The sequence below is a fragment of the Suillus bovinus genome (genome assembly GCF_016758785.1).
Source record: "Suillus bovinus strain UH-Sbo-P2 chromosome Unknown EDB93scaffold_25, whole genome shotgun sequence".
Classification (NCBI taxonomy): Eukaryota; Fungi; Basidiomycota; class Agaricomycetes; order Boletales; family Suillaceae; genus Suillus; species Suillus bovinus.
Genome location: NW_024542081.1, coordinates 96,997 through 121,271, shown reverse-complemented (window position 1 = coordinate 121,271; position 24,275 = coordinate 96,997). Strand labels below are relative to the sequence as shown.

At 43.4% G+C, this 24,275-nt stretch overlaps 7 protein-coding genes across 7 annotated transcripts; 4 read left to right on the top strand and 3 right to left on the bottom strand.

Moving 5' to 3' along the window:
• Positions 1-6,679: 6,679 nt before the first annotated feature.
• EDB93DRAFT_1103733 (uncharacterized protein) lies at positions 6,680-9,017 on the bottom strand (the record flags this gene model as incomplete). Its single annotated transcript, XM_041447334.1, has 8 exons — positions 6,680-6,754; positions 7,086-7,156; positions 7,345-7,523; positions 7,588-7,661; positions 7,741-7,883; positions 8,363-8,472; positions 8,524-8,923; positions 8,972-9,017. 8 exons carry the CDS (start codon positions 9,015-9,017, stop codon positions 6,680-6,682), a joined length of 1,098 nt encoding a protein of 365 aa, XP_041307968.1.
• A 1,324-nt stretch (positions 9,018-10,341) lies between these two features.
• Positions 10,342-12,348, top strand: EDB93DRAFT_1250112 (uncharacterized protein; the record flags this gene model as incomplete). Its single annotated transcript, XM_041452954.1, has 8 exons — positions 10,342-10,362; positions 10,421-10,611; positions 10,664-10,829; positions 10,886-11,089; positions 11,284-11,482; positions 11,536-11,699; positions 11,772-11,899; positions 12,063-12,348. 8 exons carry the CDS (start codon positions 10,342-10,344, stop codon positions 12,346-12,348), a joined length of 1,359 nt encoding a protein of 452 aa, XP_041307967.1.
• Positions 12,349-14,391: 2,043 nt separating this feature from the next.
• On the top strand, positions 14,392-15,585 carry EDB93DRAFT_1250111 (uncharacterized protein; the record flags this gene model as incomplete). Its single annotated transcript, XM_041452953.1, has 3 exons — positions 14,392-14,629; positions 14,695-14,863; positions 14,916-15,585. The coding sequence occupies 3 exons, from the start codon at positions 14,392-14,394 to the stop codon at positions 15,583-15,585; spliced, it is 1,077 nt and encodes a 358-aa protein (XP_041307966.1).
• Positions 15,586-15,771: 186 nt separating this feature from the next.
• On the top strand, positions 15,772-16,791 carry EDB93DRAFT_1250110 (uncharacterized protein; the record flags this gene model as incomplete). Its single annotated transcript, XM_041452952.1, has 1 exon — positions 15,772-16,791. One exon carries the CDS (start codon positions 15,772-15,774, stop codon positions 16,789-16,791), a length of 1,020 nt encoding a protein of 339 aa, XP_041307965.1.
• A 3,627-nt stretch (positions 16,792-20,418) lies between these two features.
• On the top strand, positions 20,419-21,624 carry EDB93DRAFT_1103730 (uncharacterized protein; the record flags this gene model as incomplete). The annotated part of the gene is made up of 2 exons (XM_041447333.1): positions 20,419-21,216; positions 21,442-21,624. 2 exons carry the CDS (start codon positions 20,419-20,421, stop codon positions 21,622-21,624), a joined length of 981 nt encoding a protein of 326 aa, XP_041307964.1.
• Positions 21,625-22,585: 961 nt separating this feature from the next.
• Positions 22,586-22,933, bottom strand: EDB93DRAFT_1084804 (uncharacterized protein; the record flags this gene model as incomplete). The annotated part of the gene is made up of 1 exon (XM_041445856.1): positions 22,586-22,933. A coding segment is annotated over one exon (348 nt), but the record flags the coding sequence as incomplete, so codon positions are not given.
• A 394-nt stretch (positions 22,934-23,327) lies between these two features.
• EDB93DRAFT_1084934 (uncharacterized protein) lies at positions 23,328-23,810 on the bottom strand (the record flags this gene model as incomplete). The annotated part of the gene is made up of 1 exon (XM_041445867.1): positions 23,328-23,810. One exon carries the CDS (start codon positions 23,808-23,810, stop codon positions 23,328-23,330), a length of 483 nt encoding a protein of 160 aa, XP_041307962.1.
• Between the last annotated feature and the right edge of the window lie 465 nt (positions 23,811-24,275).

Below are 24,275 nucleotides of genomic sequence, written 5' to 3'. Positions count from 1 at the left end.
AATTATGCAGCCCAGTATTGCATGCTTCAAAAGTGATAGAAGTAAGGGTGTCATCAATACTTATAATTGTCCAGCACTTTATTGCCTTCTGAAGTAATCTTAAGTAGGGTCTGATATATTTGAAGCCTTGTCTGTGAGTATGAGTCATATGTGTGTTGTGAACATAACTATCAATTGTCCAACTGAAAGTTTTATAGAGGACAACCTGGTTGACCATGTTTATGGTCTCATTATTATTCCAGTAGTGAATTTTCCATATATGTCACCTGATAAGCTCAAATGAGATTTTCAAGGAGATCCAGAGTATTGGATCAGAATGCAGATACTCTATAGTCTGTATTATGATAGCATAATTAGGCTAAATGACAATAGTGAATTATATATGTAACACTGACCTTGTCCTCTATATTATCTAGCATTATTCTGGCTGCATGGCCACTCACCCTATACTCATCTCTAACATCATATGTCTTCTTCTTATAGTTATTGACAACCTTCATGATCTCACAGCATTTAGTCATGTAGGATAGAGTAGTCTTAAAGACATTACTATCTGAAGCAAAGTTCACCTGGTTGTTGTTGGTTCAGATTGACTCATAATATATGTTTTAGGTGCTTCTGAATGTGATGTGTGTCTACTGGGATCATTCCTATTGCATCTTAGCCTGCAGTGCACCATATCAAGATAGTGTATTGTGGTAATGCATTTCACTCCTTTTGTATACTCCTGCCTCAAAAAATGATATTTTAAGTATATCCGGTCTCCATATACCAACCACTAAAACTTCTGGGAAGTGGGGCATAAATGAAATACTTATATCTATCAGAAGCTTATCATGCCTACAATCTATTATATATGGCCAGTTGAGGTCAGAAAGATTATGATGCAGAGCCTCTTCTAGTCCTAAGAAACGATCTATCTATCTATTCTTTATGAGAAGCTTGATTTTTTTTTCCTCCAAAGTGAAGAAAAATGATCCATACATGCTAAACTCACTCACTCTATTAGCTATGTAGGCTTTCATATATTCCTATACATTCCTGGTTCATATACTCTGTCTTTCCCTTTTTAATCTACAATAGGAGATATACTGGACAACATAAGTTGGTCAATGCTATCAGTTCTGAGTCTTTTTCTGAATGGACCAGCCTTTGAAGTGGACAGATAAGATTGGTCAGGTTCATATGCCTTACTCTTGCCTTTGAAGTCAGTGGTAGGTACATATTTACTAAATATTTCAAAAAAAAATAATTAATAAGATGATACTAGAAGTGGGAAGCTTAACAGTATAGTTCCAATATCTATATAATCACTTATAGCTGGCGAACAACCCTCAGTAGATGTAACATCTGCAATAATAACATAGTATGATAACTTAAATAAGAACTTATACATTTTACTTACTGATATTATTCATAAGCTCTCTCTTGCCTTTTGATGAAATCTCACAAGATAGTAAACCTACAAGATAAAAACAAATAAAAAATAATGTTTTGAAGACAGTTGCAGTCACTGACCTTTTGAAAACATATCTTCTAGCTTACTATCTAAATCCAAGACATGCACAGTTTCTCTGAAAGATGGCAATGTCACTGTGGAACCATGGTCTGTGTCCATTTGTTGGCAACATTGTTGAAAGGTGGTAGAGATTGAATTATTGAGTATTTCTCTGAGCTCCATACCAAAAAATGAGTCAAGATACACTTGCATGGTCTTCCTCAGCTCTTTAGACATGGACTGAAAGGTCCTCCTGTTTTTCTTTTTTCCTTTACTAATTCAAATTGCTTCTGGAGGAAAAAGGACCAAGACCAAGCAACTATGCTACTAATCTCCCAGCTATCTATGCTTGCACATTGTATTATTTGAAAATTGAAGGACATTTTCTTAAACTACAGTGTAGTGGCTATGGTTGATACTGGTAGAGTGATCTACAGACTTAGCCAGGATGCTGTTAGCTTTGTCATAAGAGTTGTCTGGAATGATGAACTTGCGTCTCATGGTGATGGCTTCCTGATGAAAATCTCACAATCTCCACCTGCAGCCAAAATAGTCTTGAATTCATTGTTTGAGGCTTTTGAAGAACTTTGCAGCTATAATTTTTACTCCTTCTCTGATGCAGAGATAGCTGAGATATAAGCAAGAACTATTAAAACAACTCAGAGAGCTAAATATGATGAACATCACTCATGTTCTATAGAGTTGTTCTACTTCCTTACTGTATATAATACAAGCTAAGATGGCTTTAGCTATTTATAATCCACCTCCTAGCAGTTTGAGGACCCAGAAGGTAACTTTCTTTGACATAGACCTGGGTGTGCATGAATCTCTATCTGTCATATCAGTCATCTTACTGTAACTGGTCAGGATGAATATTCCATTACCTCCTATAAAAAAGTTGTGATGTTTGTTGACATTATATAATTAGTGATTAATGAATTGCATTCCATGACAAGAAATATGAGTCATGATATACAGCAAGTAATAAAGAGGCTCCCAGACACACATGGTGCATTTTAGTGGTTCCTTTATTCCTGGAATGTTCCAATATATGTGACCTTGGTTGTTGACTATGACAAGATTATATAATTTCACCAATAAGAAGAACATCGAGTGTCTTTTCTGATAAAAAGGCTCTTTGGACAGAAAGGAGTAACTTCTTGTTGTATTTGTGTAATTGATCTTGATTTGATTGGACATACATTTTAATAAGATTTTTTTTGCTTATGAGGAAAGTATATTGCTCTTGGAAGTCACTTAGCAGTTTTTGTATGTTCTCCCAAAACTTGTTCATGTGTATGGTTTGGGTGTCAATGGTAATGCATCTAATATTGGGATTGATGTAAATATTTGGTTCCTTCTTTTGATTAAAGGCAAGAAATAGCACAAACTGCTGCATCTCATAGATGAAGTTGAAAGTTGTTGAAGGGCTGAGATGTAACACTTGGTGATGGATTCAAGTAACTCAGCTTGAGGTGCAAGGTTAAGATCCATATGCAGAAAGACAATGATCCACAAGGCAAAACTCACTTATAATTATCAGTATGCACAGAATCAGAATCTTTGTGTTTGTCCAAGAGGGTTTCTAGGAGGGAAGTTGTATTGCAAAGGTACTTGAATTTTGTGAGATCTAGGATAAATCAGGTTGGTTCAGCAAAATTTCCATTTGCATGCAATGCCCATGAATCAGTCATGTACTAGACTGTATCAGTATCAACCAGCAACCATGCAAAATCATGGTAAGCAATTATTCTCTTGCATAGTGTGCTGGCATTGTCCTGCAGGATGGCAAGAAGTTTCTGAAGATGCTCAGTTTGCAGAACTGAAAGTGTGAAAAAGAATCCCAATGGGAAATCCAGGTGAATTTAAATGATGTTGCACATTAGTTAAATCATCAAGTTAGTATTTTCCTTATTGTCGTCTGACACAGGCTTTCCATAATTGTCTCTTGGAATGATAAGGGTGTAAACTACAATGCAACAAGGTAATGGTGTAATTACTTACTGGTCTTAGGGTATGATATCGCTGTAACGATGGCCACAGTGCTGGGCTCGGAACCAGTCAATCTAACACTTACATCCCATACCATTCCTCAACCTCCCTTGACCTTCCAAAGGCCGCGTGCACTTGTCCGAACCTTCCGCAGGCAGTCCTTGCATTCTGAGGCCTGTCCAAACCTCGCAGATTAACCATGTCCTATCCTTGTTCTTTTGACTTCGCTGGTGTGTTTTCCCTTATTCTATCTATATGTTGATTATGTCTTAGTGCTACTACAGATAAACTCCATCAGCACCCTGTCAGGAAACTTGATATAGATATAAACGGTACATCTTACGGCTTATTACATAGGTTCGTATTTGTTTATCTCGCTACAGTTTTGCCTATGCATTCCAGTCTCTCACAGAAGTAGGATATAATCTCGCTTGCTTACTACTGGTACTTCACTTCACTTCCCGTACTTCAAGTCATAGTTAGTAAAGTCACCTCAGTATATTCATAACTGTGCAATCAATCTTTTGTTCATTCGGAACAATTGTTTGGCTAGACTGCTGCCAATTCTGCACCTCGTTTATTCTTGAGTTCCAGTAGATTAGCATCGTTCCGAACTTCAGATGTTTCGCAAAGTCTTATACTATTCAACACACCGACATACCGACACATCGACATACCAACACACTCTGACCTTTGGACAGCTCTCACAAACCTCAAAAGGCATCACGCTACTCTGGTGTAATGATGGTAGCAGTGCTGGGCTCGGAACCACAGTTTTTCATACTCACATGAACACCCAAAACATATGTGCACATGTCCGAGCCACTCCACATCGGACCTTCGGATATTGCATCGGCCAATCGCACTTTGCACACACTTGTCCATCTCGTGTCCTGTCCATTTGAACTAGCCTCACTAGGTGCGTAGTTATTCCTGTGCACATTTTCTGACATTCGGACTGTGTTATTACATGTCCGCAGCACCTCGTGTCTTATTAGATAGGACATTGGACCCGAAATATATCGCTACTATCTTCATCTGTATTATTCCAGATTTCTATGTACTTACTTAAATACTCTGTAGTGACCCGTAGCAATTATCATCCAGTAGTTAGGAGCCATTTCCCGACTCTGTGGATCTCCCAGAATATTCTTGTAGTTCTTAGTTGATATTGCGAAATATTACCGTTCATTCACCATCACAAACCCGCCATTCATTATACTTGTGATACTGCTCACAACACGACACTCGTTACATAGTTTCCAACCTATATTTGTGAAGTCTGAAAGTCCAAAATCTCGGACATCACACTTTGGCTTCAGACATCGGATAAGTACCCTTGGACATCATCGGATTACCTTCGGACATTGTTTTGCAGCTTCAGACATTTTGTTATTTGCATTACTGACACATTTATACTACTAATACCAATTAGCAATCCCCCTAGGATCAAACACACTTGCTCTGCAAGTATAGCAGACTAGGTTATGCAAAGATCTACCTAAATATTGTTGACTAGGTAGCACAATTTCTGCTGAGCCTAGCAGAGATTTACTCTTTACATTGGACATCACTTTCACAGCTTTGGACGACCTTTGGTCACATTGGACCAGTATCTTGGTACTTTGGACGTAGTCTCAGAACTTTGGACGAATATTAGAGGTTTACTTCCCTATATCTTGTCTACTCTCTGACTGTATAAGACTTCCCTTGCATTTTTATCAAGGTAGTTTTTAGGTTGTCTCTTGGGACAAAGCACACTCGCATCTCTCAGGACTTGGGACTCACATTCTGTAGAGTCCAGCCTAGATTTACTCTTTACAATGGTCTCATTGGTTTCTCACTCCCAACATTGACATGTGACCTCTCATACAATCTTAAGCCTTTCACCTCTTGTTGTTGACCCAAGTTCACTAACAGCAGCTTTGACAGTTGGACGAATGTTGGTTTTATAGTAGAGTCGGGAGTACATTTCGGCCTCACTTAGGGCCCTTGCACACCGAGGCTGGAGAAGGTCCTTAAGTAGACAAGTTGCCCTAGCAGAAGATTGCGCCACTCTGCCTTTGCAAGAAGCGGAATTCCCCAAATGCCAAGACATCCAGGTGCATAGTTGCTGTATTTAATTTTTGGTTAATATCTTAAGCTCACAATTAATATACAGCATCTCACCTTCTGACGCCTCTCAACTGCCTTCCCCTTTGTTGCCAATTATACGGCATTCAGACCATCCTCATTAGGAAGTTGTGGCCAGAGCTCTCTATATATGCACCATTGCTGCTCCCATTGCTCATAGATGGGGGGCCAGAACTTCGCATAGCTAGATTTAGTAGAACACTTTTTATAATCAGTGTAACGATGGTCACAGCGCTGGGCTCAGAACCAGCTATTTTGATACTGATGTCAAACAGTATTTGTCCGACAAACTTCCGACTACCCCGACCCGAGTCCGACAGTCCGATCCTGACCCGATGCACTTTCCGACAGTCCGACGCATGTCCGATCCCGACCCGACATTCCCGTGCATCGGACCAGTCCTCCCTATGTCCTGTCCAGTCACATCTATCCCCACTAGGTGCGCATTTACTCCTTTTGACTTGCTAAGCATTGTATACAGTGTTATTACATGTTTTCTCATAGTCCGCAGTACCACATGTCCTATTACATAGGATTTCGGACCCAAAATATTGCTACTCTCGCCTATAGCAGTCTGAATTTCTACATAGTCACTATTTAATATCTAATACTTCCTACCTATTGCATTACTTACTTTTCCCTACTCAGTAGTAGGATGGAAGTCATTGGATATTAGTAGTACTTTATTGTATTGCGAAATATCTATCTGCTCTTTTTCTCCGAAACATTCTGACACATCCAACATCATTTGACCGACAATCCGACACACTTCCGACACATTCCTTTATCATCCGATGCATTCCCGACAGTCCAATGCATAGTCCAATGCCCGATCTGACTCCGATATTTTCGGACCCAACAGTTTCCCTTCGGACAAGTAGTTCTTAGCTTTGGATTATCTTCCTACTATTGATAACTATCAAAACTAATACCAAACAGCTACCCCTATAGGATCGAACGCACTTGCTCTGCAAGTATAGCAGACTAGGTCATGCTAAAGATCTACCTAAATATTTGTTGTCTAGGTAGTACGATTTCTGCTGAGCCCAGCAGAGATCAGCTTTCTACATCGGGAAGCTGTGTAGTTAACCACTCCTTTTGCTCCTTAGAAGTCCATTCACTAGCAACCATCTGTATGTCAAGTGAGATATGTCATTGTCAATTGTGTGAAATATCGATTGGTGCACCTTTCACTGTCTTTGAATTTTGTTATGGGGATTTAACATTTTGACACCTGATGCAAAAATATCAAATTAAAAATTTATAGCTCCATCAATACAGCTCCATCAAGCCACAAGGCAATTCCCAAATGGCATGAACACATGGCATGCTCGAGACTCATAGAGTCATCACAATTCATGCAATTCATCTCCATCGTGTATCAGTACTTCTTCTACCATAAGATTCATTCTAGATAGAGTCATCCCAATTCACGCAATTCATCTCCATTGTGTGTCATTACTTTTTCTACCATAATCGTTCTAGACTCATAGAGCATTCTAAATTGGTACTTTTCTATTGTAATTAACCCCACTTGTAAATTTCATTGTCCTCCAAATAGAATTTAAGTATGACTATGAACGTACACTACACAATAATGAAATCAGCTAACAACTGATACCTGAGAATCCCTCAGCTATGTGCAGATATGATATCCTCGTCCTCAAAAGTATGCAAGAGAACATCTTCAAGAAATAGTATGACTTGCCGGCATTGCATACCATCACCTCCACTTCTTATAATTGCTTCCTCGGCCTCCTGAGCAATATTGAGTGCATCCAGAATAGGCTGCCATGAGTCTTCAGAATGAGTGCTACCCATATACTGCAGTGCCAGGTCATCCATGAACCTATGAGTGGACCCATTGACAAGCTTGCGAAATTTTATATCTGGATCAGATCTAGAGGTTTGTGTCAGAGTGAGTTTGAAATGATACAACGTGTGACAACTCTATGAGTACATACAATCTAGTAAGGTCACTGTCTTTCCTGTTGTTTGACTTGGAGTTCCAAAGGGTTGTGTGCAGATACTTTGGATGCTTCATTTTATTGTATTTTAATTACATCTTTTGCAAGATGACGACTTTGTTTCTGTTAGAGGATGAAATGAAGACTTACTAGTATGACTAGGAAGAAAACAAATGTACTTCTCATAATACACATTTTGGTACTTCTTGGCAGCTTCTTGGCATTCTTTTTCTGACTTGTGCAGTTTTTGCCAACCCATGGTAGGAGTGTTGAAGAGATGTGGAATGTTGGGACTAAACAAAAGAAAGAGTCCTAGTAATATGAATGATGTGTGATGTTTGAGTCACTAAGTTACCTAATTCGAGTTTGAAAGCCTGTTCACTGTATATGCTAACAAGACTCAAGAACACATGCTCAGCAACATTTTTTCATGCAAGATACCAAGATAACAAAGGTGTTGATGAAATATACAAAGTCCAATGCAGGACAAGGACAATGTTCCATGGTAATAAATGTGTTGTATGTTTTTCCTGAAGAGCACTTTCTTAGGAGAATTATTTATCAATACCATGTTCAACTACTTGCATCACTATAGATATCATTGAGCGTATTTGCATAGACTTCACAAGTTGATATGTGTAACATGGTTTATTCAATCGATCCAATGTATGTTTCATTAAAATAAACAATTTAACATTGCTGTGACTCAGATGATACACATTATGAATAATTAGTAATGTACACAAAGCTTATCATGCTCTCAAGTACTGACAATTCTTGCATTCAATGGCTGCATGAATGTGTGCCACACCTACTTCAACTGATGGACAGTGGCTATGGATAGCACCACTGACCCCTGTGACTTGGGGGGAAGTGTCTTCCCTGTTGGTTTGTCATTAGCATGTAAAATAGAGCAAAAGAAAAAAGGCCTACCAAGTGAACAAAACCCCAACATGTTTGCTTTTAATTATATAGTAGAAGGGTCCTTTGTCAGAAAGATAGGGAATCTCGTATGGGAAGCCTTGATATAAAACCAAGCTGGGTGAAAGCCCAACTGAGTCTGCATTAGTGGAGAGTGAGGGTTTGACGATGCCTGCAGCCATGCTGCTAACAACAGGTGCCGGAGTGGTGGAAGAGGGCACTGGAGTAGCCTTGGTTCCATCATCAGCATTGTCTTCAACCTTAAGATCAGCTATGCAATCTTTTTGTCCAGGGTGAACTGGTGCTGATGGAAGGTTCTGATCACCATCTGCTATTGCTTGGATAACAATAATGAGTGCATTGGCAGTGACAGAACTCATGTTGAGATTCATAAGTGCTGTCATGAAAGCATCTGTAGAGAGTCAATGCACATTTAAAATGAAAAAAATCATAAACTTACCAACTGCATGACTAGAAGATACCGAGCTCGAGTTGTCTGATGTCATCTAGTAAAGTAAAATTGATTGTAAAGTAAAATGATGGGAGAAAGACACTTACCGTCTGGTGGCTTATTTATGGTACCCTGGAGGTTTGTGACTGGTTCCGAGTGGAAGAGGAAGGTGATAGATTCATTGCCTGCAACATAATATTGTATGCGAGTCTCGGGAAGAATGGATGGCCTGCAATGTAATAGTGTATCAAGAAGGACTTAGGGATGGATGGCAAGCATTGCAAAAGCTAAGTATCTGGATTCAACAAGTACAAACAAACACTTCTTTGATTCACCACTGGCGGATGTCGATTGAAGTAATTGATAAGGCAGGTCTTGAATTCACCAGCTTGGATGAGGACACTTTTTTTCTGCCATCTGTATGGATTAATGGGCAAGAAAAAACAGAAGTTGATGTCATACCACTAAGCAACTTCCAGATACACCTTCAACTGACATCCACACAGCCTCCATTTACACATTCCAATCTGGCAAGCCATTAGTGCACACGGAGTCTCTGGCAGGTGCCCATCTTGCCCCTGCAACTCTTCCCCCTACAATGCAAGATCCACTGTTGGCCTGCAACTCATGGCAAATCTACGACACTGGCTCTTTCTTTGACCACATGCTAATTCTTGACAAGTTTAATGTCGAGACCAAGACTTCCAAGAGAAAACACACAGCCAGGGTAAGTTTTTTCAACACTCTTGATGTTTTACTTATTCTGTACCTACTATGATCACTCCCTTGCAGTATGGGAGCTGGAATGCTCCACATTTTTAGATGAAATGATCTGCCTTAAAGGCCACGGAGACTATACCGAGGATTCTCTCTGTAGATACTTCCAAGAACATGCTCTGACCATCCAATGCAAGGATTGCTTATTACCGGAACTCTACTGCCCTTTGTGTATTGTAGAAAGGCACCAAAATCTGCCATTACATCATCTTCAGGTAATGTAATGCCTGAGATTTATACTTATAGGATAGGTTGACATTCAGTATTTACTTTGATCAAATCACCCTCAAGTCGTTGGGGTTACACATTTAGCTAGGCCATTGTATTGGATATACATGCTGCAACCCTTACTGTGCATTCAACAACAACTTTGTGATAATCAATACAACTGGAATACATGAAGTGGCATTGGATTTCTGTGCCTGTGAGACCATGCAAACCCATGCCAAGCAACTGCTATGATCACGACTTTTTCTGGCAACTACTACTGATCCCAAAACTGCAGCTACTTTGGTGTCCTCAAACAGTATCACCTACTATCTTTTGAGTCTAAAGCATCTGCATTCAAGTTCTATCAAGGCCTTGCACATTTATCCGACAATATGGGCATTGATCTGCCAAAGGTATTTTGTTTACTAAATTTCCTTTTATTGCAAAGAACTATGATGACAGGAACTATAGGACTGTTATGCAACCTTCTTGCGAGTAGTTTACGAATGGCGAATCCTCAATTTACTCAAATGTTTTGCCCAGGGACACTGTCCAGATGGGGTTGTGACAACAGAGCCTGGACAGTGTGCAGTATTTTGCCCTGCATGTCTGCACCCTGGGAAAAACCTTCCAGAGGACTGGAAGAATGCATTGCCTGATAAGTGGTAAGTTTCATGTCAGTCCAAAGTCCTTTACCTTCTAATCCAAACACAGATGGCTGTATGCTTTATTTGTTGGCATTGATGCCAACTTCCGTCTGAAGCAGAAGTTGGTTTCGAGTGATATTGTTGATCCTGGAATCAGTAAGGGATGGTTGTATTTTGTAGAGGAGAAGGCATACAAATCATATCTAGCAGATAATAAAAACCAAAACCAGGAGGTAAGTCTCCTTTTTGGTTAAGTATTCTTGCAAATAACTCACTTAGCCACTGATAGTGCAGTACATGCACCAGTCATAACGCCATGAACATGGCCAATACAAAGAAGTCCAAAGGCCTCGCCGCTACAGGTGTTGGGACAATGGATTGTGCCAGGCACAATATGAAACTTCAGAATGCAGTTGGTGACCTACAGAAGGGTGAGAAGTATGTATTGTTCACCATTTATTTCATAATACTACCACCTAACAACACTTCTCAGGTATGTTAATATGGATTATTTATTTTTCTCAGCAATGAAACACCAAAATGTTGTTGTTCTCAATGTATCATACAATATCGCATGTCAATGGTCCAAACATCTGTGTTTGTGGATGTCAAAACTTCCTTCCATGTTTCATCTGGATTACAACAACAAAAGTGTCAACTTTCTCATTCCAAAATTTCATCTACCAGCCCATATTGAGCCGTGCCAGATCAACTTTTCTTAATTTCTCTCGGCATGTTGGCCATACTGATGGTGAAGCTCTGGAACGTGGGTGGGCTAATATTAACCCCATTGCATCAAGCACCAAGGAGATGGGCCCAGGATCTTGGTGTGATACACTCGATGACCATTTTGGTGATTGGAATTGGAAGCATTTTGCACAGCTTGGTAAGCATTGTCGATATTCAGTTCTTTCTACTAATCATGATGTAATTATTCAGCACGACTCACTGCTCGAAAGTTAGCAGATGCTATCAAGCAAAAAGCTAATCATCAGCACGAGCTTTTGGAACTTGAAAGCCGCCTGCTAGCACGAGATATTTCAGAATGGAGAACTGATGTAGAGGCTTGGAAACAGGATCACATGCAGCCAAATCCATTCAAGGTTTGAGTAGCACATGTGTTTTTTTGTTCATTTTAAGTTTTCTCTGTTGACTTTAATGTAGCTGAGACGCAGGCTACTGTTTGGCTAGAACTTGTGCATATTGAAGCTGCAGAACTAGAGTCTGGTACAAATATCTCTCTTCATGCGGATGTTCCCCCCTCAATCTTAATCAGTTCCGGAATTGATTTGGAAGAACAACAGTGAGTACACCAGCTCATGCATTCACAAATAATGAACTAATGAGTATACAGATGATGTTTATCTTATGAGATTGTGGCACTCGGCGCTCATGCAACCAACCACCAACTTGCTAAGGTCCAGCAACATGCCAACGTGTTACACAGGAAAATAGATGTTTGGCAGGATATTCAATTACTATATATGCTATTTGTGTCTCGCCTATGTGCCAATGAAGAATGCCCATGCTCTGTTACAAGAACATCTAGACGCTTGGGCCCCTACCATTTTTCTCCTGATCCTCCTCGTATCAGCCCTTGCATCATACCCTTACCCCGACCTTACCCTGGTCATCCTTGTCATTCTCGCATTCCCTTTCGCTCTCTACCTGTCGCTTCAGCAGAGCCAGTACATCTGGCCGGATCCTTTCGCTGACGAAGCATACTCATGCTCCGTTCCACCACCTGACTGATCCTGTGGACAGTCCCCTTGCCCTTACCGTCTGGACAGTAACCTATGATATGATGCACGACGCATCCCCTTTGCCCTGTTTCCTTTCTTGATCTCTGACTCGATGCGCAGTCGCACATGCGACTTATACTTAGCTCTGCAGCTGCACGATCATGCCCCTGCGTGTTTCACTTCTTATTCCGATCCTTGACTCATTTTCTTATCCGCACGTTCAGAGCTCACCCGTGTCTCACCTCGAACGTGCTTTCCTTTTATGGTCATACCCTTTACCATTTACTTCTCTTGGTAGTACGAGTTATCATCCACTAATACACTTCCTGTCCTCTATATAAACTCGCTACCATGTAACATATTCCTTAACTTGAATCTACTTGGTTCTTGACCTCCTACTCTCACCAGAGTGATCCCTTCTGCCTAGCCAGCAGCCTATATTCTATCTTCTTATCTGCTCTTCGCAGATAAGCCTATAGTCTCGACCTTTGCTTATCGACTTTGTCGACAAGAAAAGCCCCTGTTAACTAGTCGGACTTCCGTCCTTCTAATTAACAACGATCTTACGATTAACCTTCGGGTGTCGTAAGTCTTGGCAGATACAGCTCATCATCTAGCACCCGCTTGATGTAAGCTACCTGATTTGGACATAGGCGTCAAATCTTACTTGCTGAAGCCTCGCCAAGTAAGACCCCTAACCTTGGGCTAGCCCAAGGACGTCCTCGACCGTTGATGACACACGCTCTGTTTGAGCGTCGCCAACAGATACCATCCAAGTCGTAACATGCTCCTCTATGGATGTAACACCTGCTGTCGAAGCTATCGATCTATGGCTACCATCTGGAGTTGGCCCAGACACTCAATGTTCTACTCAACTTCATCATTTTGAATGGATGTTATGCTACACCCAAGCAAATGATGCATTAAAAGATATTCGAAACCTTCTACTTCTCCGCTCACACCTATACAAATTCAAGGATAACAACATCATCGGCCAAGCAGTTAATACCTGTGCAAGAAGTACCATCAATAAGATGGACATCAAAGTCAGCATGGCTGCTGAGCATTATGAAGTTGCGAGGGCGGCTCTCACTACTCTGGCGCAAATTCTTGATGAAGGTCCAGCCTGGAAAGATATATTCAGGCCTCTGAATCGCAACAGGGACCTGAAATCATTGAAGGACATGTAGGAAAAGGAGACAGAGGGGACAAGACATCTTTCATGGATCTGGAAAACACTGGGGGTGGCGGAGGATGCCAATGTTGGCCTGCACAATGGTAAGGCCTAATAGTTTTGAATTTGCTTGCATTGACATGCTTCTGGTGAGCACTTCATATTGAATGGTGCAAGGCACGTGTGCGCACGATGCGATGCGAGGAGGTCAATTTGCTGAAGGAAGAACAGTGGCGGGTCATTGTGTTCCTGGACTGGCAGGCAGGTTGTGCGACTCAAATTTTTGCACACTCACTCACGAAAGGTCCTAACCACCATGGAACCCACCCAGCCATATACCACCTGTGGGAAAGGGAAAACTTGAGGATCGTGAAACCATTTGACCGCTAGTATAATTACTAGCAGTCAAGACCAAGCACGCACTCCAAAATTTAGTGTTCAGTGGCAAGCTGACCCTAGGCACACTGAAAAAATAATGGAACATCTTTGTACACATTCTGCTGACTGTTGCATCCTATTCTACTCTAACAATAAGTTGCATGCTGACGGTGATCGCCCCTCGGCCAAAGACAAGGTATTAATTTGCCAAATCATTGCAAAGTCTGTCTTCAAGAATGATCCTGAATATGCGAACTACTATCCTGATGATCCTGAAAGATTCTGTGACTCCACAAACAGCCATATTTTTGGGTGAGTGCCTTCCTATGTATTTTTGTATGTAAACATATCTCCTTTATAGCCTGAGGAAAAAGTATTGTGAATTCCATGATAAACTGCACTTGATGGGTGCTGGCGTCACACTGCTTGACGAAATGACTGCAGCAAATTTGCACAGTACATGTTTTGTTTAATTTAATTTTACTACTGACTATGTTCATCATGCAAATTCTGGAGGAGTTCTCCTGGTATGACGACCTTGCTGCTATCCTGGAGGGGAACCCAGCAGTGTCCCTCAAGACAATCTCATCAGTCCCAGGGATGGACCATGCATCCAAGTACTTTTCACTCTTGCAGGCAGGCACTACTGGTAGTGCGCAATCTTTTTCAAGCACTCAGTATGGGGGCTATGTGCCTAGCGCACAGCCCCCTCCTCCTAGTGCTCAGCCCCCTCCTCTCAGTGCTCAGCCTGCCCCCCCCTGCTGTCTACAGGGAGTCCAATGTCCCTTCTGGCACTAATTATAGCAGCTATGCCCATTACCCTGGCCCTAGTGCCCAGCCTCATTATGCACCTAGCACCCACCCTTCAGCGCCCACCCCCCATACACTTGTCCCCTACTCTCATCCTGGCCAAGGCCAGCACAATCTCCCCCTTAATCACAAGGATGGGGGGATGGACTACGACAACGACAATGTGTGCATAACTGGCTCCCATGTGATGGCTGATTACAGCAAGAATGTCACAGACCTCAACAGCCTCCCCAGGCGCCAATCCACCCACAAATGCCAACCCCCATCCACTCTGTTGCTTCTATCACTTCCCCTCCTCATACTGAATTCAAGCTTCCCAAGAAGCCACAGACAATGCAGCACAATAGCCATGCTGCCTTTGGCACACCTGACCCTACAAGACGCATAAGCGAGGGGTTGCTCAAGCCTCTGTCAGGTCTCAGGTCTTCGCATTTGTGGTCCACACCGACATCAACATCATCAGTCACAATGTTGACAACTCTGACATCGCAATCTGCAAGCTCTGAGAAGAATATGGGTAGGCCGTCGAAGAAGGCACGCTCAGACATATTGAACCAAGTTGGTGCAATCACCAACAAGATCGGCAGTATCCACTCAAAGAAGTTGTCCAAGGTCTCTCACGAGGAACTCAAAAACAATTGTTACATGGCCAAGCTCAATCTCACCCGACAGGAAAATGAACATTGGTTCCTCCAAGCTGAGCGCCAGGACGAGTGCATGGATGCCGCCACCGTTCATCAATGTTCACAAGAGGCGAAGGATACTGAGATCCGCCTCTGCATCGCAGAGGCGAGGATGCATGAGTCATTGGCAAAAGTGCATGCGGAGGAGGCAGCATTGTTGCACCTCAAGATCCAGTACCACCAGCTTACAGGTGGATCTTGAAAATCGCTTCTTGGACCCGTACCAAGTGGCACCCCGGCAAGCACCCCAGAACTCAAATTCCAACACTGCGCCTCACAGCACACTCGATGCCTCAAGGTGCCACCAAACCTTCAGCTATCCTCTACCATTACCCACTAACTAATATCACCTAGATTATCAGCGCCCACCACCAGCCAAGCAGCACCAATGGCCCCAAGCAGTGCCCCCAGCCCAACTCCAATGGCTCCCACAGGCATCACAACCAGAACAAGCCAGAAAACAACAGCCAGTAAACCTTTGCTGTCATTCAGTAAGAGCCCGGAAGACCACACTATAGGCACCGGGACTCTAACTGACATCAACAGCACTGCAACAGCAAGAAAACTCCTCACCACCCACGGCCTCACCATCCCGGTAGCAGGAAATGCACTCAAAGAGATCACGGCAGCCCTATTTGAACTGAGCTTGACCCCTAACACAGGAGCCACCCTCACAGAAATACTACGGTCCTTTGCATTCATCCTCCACGAGGCCAGCCAAACCTATGACATAAACAACATACTAACCAAAGTCGACTCACTAATCAAAAACCCAATTGAAAAACTAGAAAACAATGTCAAGGCACTAACACAACTTGTAGAAATGCAGAAGACAACCATGGAAGAAACGGTAAAAGAGGTACACAATCAAATGAATATGTCCCCAGAAGGAATAGAGAAAGCACTAGAATCAGCGATCCAAAAGACTAACCAACAATCAAGGCTGCAAACAGAGCTCAGAGGGTCTGAAGGACCTAGAACTTATGCAGATGCGATCAAAGCAGGAACTCCTGCTCAACTGACCAAAATTCTTGCCCGCAATGAAGCTCAAACACGTCAAATACTCATCGACAGAAGATCCCTCCTGTCCCCCAATTCTCTCAGAGACCTAACGGAGTCCCAGCTGGTCACAAAGGCGTCCATGGCCCTAGAACTAATGACTCAACAGAACATCGAATACCCGCAAGACCTCTCCTTCATTTCAGCAAGAAGGCTCCCACATGGAGGAATTCTCTATGAACTCAACACCAAGGAGTCAGCTGAATGGTTCAACACCCCCGCCAACAAGAGCAACTTTCTAGAATTCTACGGTACTAACGTAACAATCAAAGACAGATTCTTCCATGTTCTAATGGAAAATGTACCAATCTCATTCGTCCCCAACAACCCAGCAGCTTTAGCGGTGTAGAAAGCTGATCTCTGCTGGGCTCAGCAGAAATCGTACTACCTAGACAACAAATATTTAGGTAGATCTTTAGCACGACCTAGTCTGCTATACTTGCAGAGCAAGTGCGTTCGATCCTATAGGGGTAGCTGTTTGGTATTAGTTTTGATAGTTAGTTATCAATAGTAGGAAGATAATCCGAAGCTAAGAACTACTTGTATGAAGGGAAACTGTCGGGTCCGAAAATATTGGAGTCAGGTCGGGCATTGGACTATGCATTGGACTGTCGGGAATGCGTCGGATGATAAAGGAATGTGTCGGAAGTGTGTCGGATTGTCGGTCAAATGAATGTTGGATGTGTCAGAATGTTTCGGAGAAAAAGAGCAGATAGATATTTCGCAATACAATAAAGTACTACTAATATCCAATGACTTCCATCCTACTACTGAGTAGGAAAAAGTAAGTAATGCAATAGGTAGGAAGTATTAGATATTAAATAGTGACTATGTAGAAATTCAGACTGCTATAGGCAAGAGTAGCGATATTTTGGGTCCGAAATCCTATGTAATAGGACATGTGGTACTGCGGACCATGAGAAAACATGTAATAACACTGTATACAATGCTTAGCAAGTCAAAAGGAGTAAATGCGCACCTAGTGGGGATAGATGTGACTGGACAGGACATAGGGAGGACTGGTCCGATGCACGGGAATGTCGGGTCGGGATCGGACATGCGTCGGACTGTCGGAAAGTGCAGCGGGTCAGGATCGGACTGTCGGACTCGGGTCAGGGTAGTCGGAAGTTTGTCGGACAAATACTGTTTGACATCAGTATCAAAATAGCTGGTTCTGAGCCCAGCGCTGTGACCATCGTTACAGCGGACATAGAGGAAAAGGCCGGTGTAGAAAGCTGATCTCCACTGGGCTCAGCAGAAATTGTACTACCTAGACAACAAATATTTAGGTAGATCTTAGCACGACCTATGCTGCTATACTTGCAGAGCAAGTGCATTCAATCCTAAAGGGATTGCTAATTGGTATTAGTAGTAAAAATGTGTCAGTAATGCAAATAACAAAATGTCCGATGGTGTGAAACGATGTCCAAAGGTAATCCAATGATGTCCAAAGGTACTTATCCAATGTCCGAAGCCAAAGTGCAATGTCCGAGATTTCGGACTTTCAGACTTCATGATAATAGGTCGGAAACTTTATAACGAGTGTCGGATTGCGAGCGGTATGCGCGAGTATAACAAGTGACGGAGTATGACAGTGAACGAATGGTAATATTTCGCAATGCAACTAAGAACTACAAGAATATTCTGGGTGATCCGCAGAGTCGGGAAACAGCTCCTAACTACTGGATCATGATTGCTACGGGTCACTACAGAGTATTTAAGTAAGTACATAGAAATTTGGAAAACTACAGGCGAAGATAGTAGCGATATATTTTGGGTCCGATGTCCTATGTAATAAGACATGAGGTGCTGCGGACATGTAATAATGCGGTCCGAATGTCAGAAAACATGCACGGGAATGACTATGCACCTAGTGAGGCTAGTTCGGATGGACAGGACACGGGATGGACAAGTGCGCGCAAAGTGTGATCAGCCGATGCGATGTCCGAAGGTCCGATGCGCCGGATCCCATACGGAGTGGCTCGGACATGTGTGAAAGTGCGTCGGACATGTGCGCATATGTTTCGGGTGTTGACGTGAGTATGGAAATATGTGGTTTTGAGCCCAACGCCGCGACCATCGCTACAGTGCAGAACCGCTCAAGGCGGACAACAATACGCGACAGAACATATAATATGGTTAGGTGACTTCAATCGCCACCACCCCATGTGGGAGATGCCTCATAACAGCCACTTATTCACCGCAGCCAACCTAGATGCGGTGGGCCTGTTAATAAATCTAATATCTATATATAACCTTGTACAGATACTCCCGCCAGCGATAGCCACCCTAGAAGCCTTGAACACCAAAAACCTCACCTGACCGGACAATGTCTTCTGCACCCCAGGACTCGCGAACAACATCATAAGCTGCAAGGTAGAATATCACCTCCGACCAGTCGTAACAGACCACTTCCCAGCAGTTAGTATATTTGACCTCCGACCAGAACGCTCGCCGCCTATCCCCAGATACAACTACTGTCAAGTAGACTGGGAAGAATTTGAAGATGAACTAGCCGCATGCCTCAGTCGCAACCCACCCCCAACGGAGATCACCACTGCCGACCAATTTAACAAAGCTTTCACCGACCTCACCAATGCCATAGAAGAAACGGCCACAAAATGTGTACCGAAACAACAACCATCCTTATACTCAAAGCACTGGTGGTCCAAAACCTTAGACAAGGAACACAAAGCTGTACACAAATTGGCATGCAAATCTCACGCCAAACTTGCAAGACGACAGGACCCAATACATGAGGAATACAGAGTAGCTAGGAACAAATTCTCGGAAAGTATCAGAAAAGCAAAGGAGGAACACTGGACAGAATGGCTTGAATCGCTAACACTAACAGACATGTGGTCCTTTCACAGATACGCAGCAAGCAACTCAACAGACCAAATACACACCCGCATCAAGACACTTCAGGATCCAACAGCCAACCCAGGAAACACGATGCAAGATAATGCAAGGAAGAGCGAATTGCTCTATGAGGTATTTTTCTGCCCCCCACCAGCTAACAATTATCTAGACCCAGACTATGAATACCCCCCTCCAGTGTGCAAGTTCTCCCCGATCACAAACCAGCAAGTCCACAGAGCGATCAAGTGCCTCTCCCCATACAAGGCCCCAGGACCGAATGGCATAAGTAATGTAGTTTTCACAAAGAACATGCACCTATTAGTACTGTACATGGCACCAATCTTCCAAGCAACCTTTTCACTAGGCATCTACCCAGACAGATGGAAGCAATCTACAACAATCGTTCTGAGGAAACCTGGCCAGCCAGACTACAGTGCTCCAAAAGCGTACTGACCAATAACGCTACTCGACACCATGGCTAAGATCCTTTCATCTTGTGTAGCCAATAATCTGACATTCATTTCAGAACAACACAACCTACTCCCTTCCACCCATTTTGGAGGCAGACCAGGCCGATCCACCTCAGACTCACTACACCTGCTCACCAAGTTCATTACAGACTCCTGGGCCTCCAAGAACAAATTTGTCTCCCTGCTCTTCCTAGACATCAAGGCCGCATTCCCGAGTGTGGTCATGAGCAGACTACTCCACAACCTACAGACAGCGGGCATCCCAAAGGAATACACAGAATGGTACGACAGACGACTTAACGGCCACAACACACGCCTCATCTTTGATGACTTTCAATCTGACCCATTCAATGTTTGAGGAGGTGTCGACCAGGGATGCCCACTATCACCGCTAGGCTTCATATTCTACAACTCAGATGTACTAAGAGTAGCTAACACACAGACCCGCAGCAGAGAGCTCAGCTTAGGTTTCCTTGACGATGTCACTCTGGCAGCAAATGGAAAAATGTACGACGAAGCACATGGCAAGCTCACCCACATGATGGAAAAGGAAAACAGCGCTCTCAAATGGAGCAGAACACACCACGCTGAGTTTGAGCTAGATAAAACTGCACTCATCTGCCTGACCAAGCAACACATACCAGATGAAAACGACCTCCGCAAGACTGTCTCCCCCGCCCATAGTCATCCAAGGACACACCATCCACCCGTCAAAGTCCCACAAGGTCCTAGGAGTAATCATAGATCAAGACCTCAACTTCAAGGAACATGCTGCTCACGCCATGGAAAAAGGCACCAAATATGTCATGGCATGCAACCACATGATCAAACCAACTAAAGGCATCCATGGAAGACTCATGAACCGACTATACAAATGTGTAGTCCTCCCTAAGATGTTATATGCAGCAGACATATGGTGTGCAAACTTGGTATCGAAGGGAAGAGGCAAGAAAGGAGGAAGAGGTGCAAGGGGTTTTGCCTCCCAGATGGCTCGTGTCCAGAGAATGGCAACGCTAAACATAACAGGGGGCCTTCGTTCATCTGCATCTGACATGTTAGACAGCCACACTAATATTCTCCCTTTCCAACAGGTCCTATGCTATATGTGCTACAGAGCCACTCTCAGAATGTCCACCCTTCCAGAATCCCACCCGCTGTCAAAGCACATAACGGCAGCGTCCAATTTCTGCAAGAAAAGGAACTACGAGGGCCACAAGAGACACCCTTCCCCACTGCACAGACTCTTCAATGAATTCAAGACAGACCCAGCAACAATGGAAAAGATCCTACCAGTAAGACACTCCACCAAATGGGAGCCAGATGTAACTATCAGCATTGCAAGCAAGGAGAAAGACGCAGCAAGAGAGGAGGAGGAAGCAAGCGAAGATCTTAGGGTGTACTCGGACGGGTTGGCAATAGATGGGGGAGTGGGAGGCGCAGCAGTATTGATGAGAGGGGGAGTTATGCTCAGCGAGAGACGATTCTACCTGGGAAAGGAAGAGGATCACACAGTGTACAAAGCAGAAATAGTGGGGATGATCCTAGCAGTCGAGTTGTTGAGAGAGGCAGGAGGAAAAGGCACCATGGCACTAGGAGTGGACAACCAGGCCGCAATCAGATCAACGAGCGCATTCCAATCCCAACCAGGTCACTATCTCGTCAACAAGTTCCTAGACAACCTCAGATCCCTCCTACCCAACGAGGACGGACGAAAGCTCACAATTCAGTGGACCCCTGGTCACAAGGGCATAGCAGGAAACGAAGCAGCAGATGTACAGGCCAAGCGCGCAGCGAGAGGTGAAGCCTCAGAGACAGCCCATCTCCCAAGATCATTGAAAGGGAAGGCCTGAACATGCATGCCAGCCATTCTACCCCACAGCAAGGCCGTCACAAAACAGAAATTCAAAGACTTCATCAAAGACGAAGCAAAAGCAACAATGTGAGACTCACCGCATTATGACAGAATATGCACAATTGACCCCTCCATGCCATCAGATCATTTCGCCAACCTTATTGAAGACTTTCCTCGACGTCTCTGCTCCCTCCTGTTTCAACTCCACACAGGTCATGCCCCCCTCAACAAATACCTCCACCAAATATCCAAATCTCCTACTGCACGATGCCTGCAGTGCAATGAACATGAAGAAACTGTCAAACACTTCCTACTCACATGTCCAAGCTATGCACGTCAACAAGCAGTGCTATGCCAAGAAGCAGGCACCAACATAAGTCAACTTCACATGCTCCTCAACAACCGCAACTTCATTAAACCATTGTTCCATTACATCGCACGAACTAGAAGGCTGGAACAAGTTTTCGGAGACGTAACCCCACCCAAGAACACAACATGAACAAAGACAGAACCAGCATCAAGCAGAACATCGCTTGACCCACCCATCATCACTCGCCTTCAGTTGGCATCCCAGTCCTTGCCTAACCGCTGGGACCATTAGCAAAGTCATCCAAATACATAGTGCAATTAGAAACAGGTACATACTGTAGGTATTGTCTACTATAGGGCATCGCCCCACCAGACAATAAACAAGGATACAAAAAAAAAAAAAAAAAAGGTGGATCTTGAAGGTTCGCGCACTGTCACAATGTATGTCATCATTCCAATTTTAGTTATATTTGTGTGTCGCGTCATGCTTTGTGTTTCTAGGTCTGTTGTTTAACATTCCTATAGCTACTGTTCTACCTATCATCATAGTATGTTGCCCCCTTCCCTCATGTCATGTATGTAAGTCTTGTTAATACTATGTGTTGAACTTTATGTGCTGTGTGATTGGTTGTGTGAGTTCTCTATCCTTCTCAGCGCTGTGCTCTCGATGCGGGGCTGTCAAGTAGTAGGTCCATCAACATCGCACAGGAAGCCTGACCTGGGGTGCCATCATACAATCTGTCACCAACCACCTGATTACCATCAGGGGCCTCAAGCTCCTCATCTATCATGCCTCTGCCCTGCTGATGGGCCCATGCTACTGTACCAGTGTCCTCATTCCATCCCTGAGCTTCTTCTAGCTGTATGATCATGTTATGGAGTATTAGGCAGCATTGAATCCAATGAACAGCAGTATGAAGGTCATTTTCTGAATGGATATTCCATTGAAGGTCCCTAAGAGATTGAAAGCATCCCTTGAGAGCTGCAAAGGCATGTTCTACACAAACTCAGATCTAAATAAATTTTGAATCAGAAATTAACTGCAACAGAAAAAATACAAACTGAAGAAAGGTGATAATTAAATGTCCTCTGATTGTTTGTGAGCCTGCCATTGCGGGGTTTCTTAAAAGGGGGGATGCACCAGGGCTCCAGTGGGTATGCACTATCTGCCCAGACCCAGTGGTCATCTGGAAGAAGTGTGGCGTGTTCTCGATAAAGGCGAGTGGCCCTGAAAGCATAGGCATCATGGACACTCCCAGGGTGACCAAGAGTTTAGTCAACTATAAGAAGATTATGGGGCATAATGATGGCCTATAATTTAATTTAATTACAAACAGGAGACAGACAGAAAGGAAACACACCTGACAGCCAAGGGAATATCTTGACTTCCTATCAAAAAAAAACTTCACCATGAAAACCAGGCTTCTGATACACATTAATTGTGGAGCCATCCACAGCTAGAATTTCATTCTGCCACTCAGGGCAAACAGTTTTGGCTGCATACTCCTGGGCGTGCTGGAAATCCTCTGAATCAGGAGGAGGGAAACTCATGAATGCATCATGCTGATCAAGTAGTGCAACCATAACATGGTTGGTACAATTCACAACTGATCCAACACTAATACCTGCCCACTGGGCCACATCCTCCACCATTATGGCATCACTGTAGTGGCCTGCATGGCTGAGAAAAATAGCAAGCTGGATAGAGACAGGAAGTTGGGGATTGTGTGAGTTGTTGTGAAAGATGGGATGGTCAGAGATTAAATCCATGATGTCATCGAAGATTTCAGGCTCAACATGTAGCTTCTGCCAAAATAGGTGGGAACGATGTTCCCCAAAATGCACAAGAAGGTGCAGCTGACTGGCTCGTGGCATAGGCTTATCAGGGCAGTGGAGTACATGTGCCTTTTCCACCTCATCCCGGAGAGCAGCAATCTGGTCTTGAAGGCGGTTATAACGAGCCATAATACGATCAGCTTCATCGCTGGATGAGTCAAAGTCTGATACAGAAAAGTCAGAAAGGAATGATGAAATAGGTGAAGGAGGTGTGATCGCCATGATGCTCATGAAATCGCCAAGTTCTGAATCAGAAGAGGGGCTTGAGAGAGAGTCCGTACTAGAATGGGTATCTTGCACTACATGCTCATAAGTGGCCCTGGCTACCACAAATACAACCATGTCAAGGTCATGCAATATCTGTGCCCAGTTGCTTGGATGAGGCATAGTGAGGTTCAAGGGATCAATTCCCCTATTTTTGTACTGGCTGATATGATGTTGGTTATGGCGGAGTTTAAAATTCAGGAAGTTCCGGTCAAGTCCAGCTCACAGCATAGGTCAAGC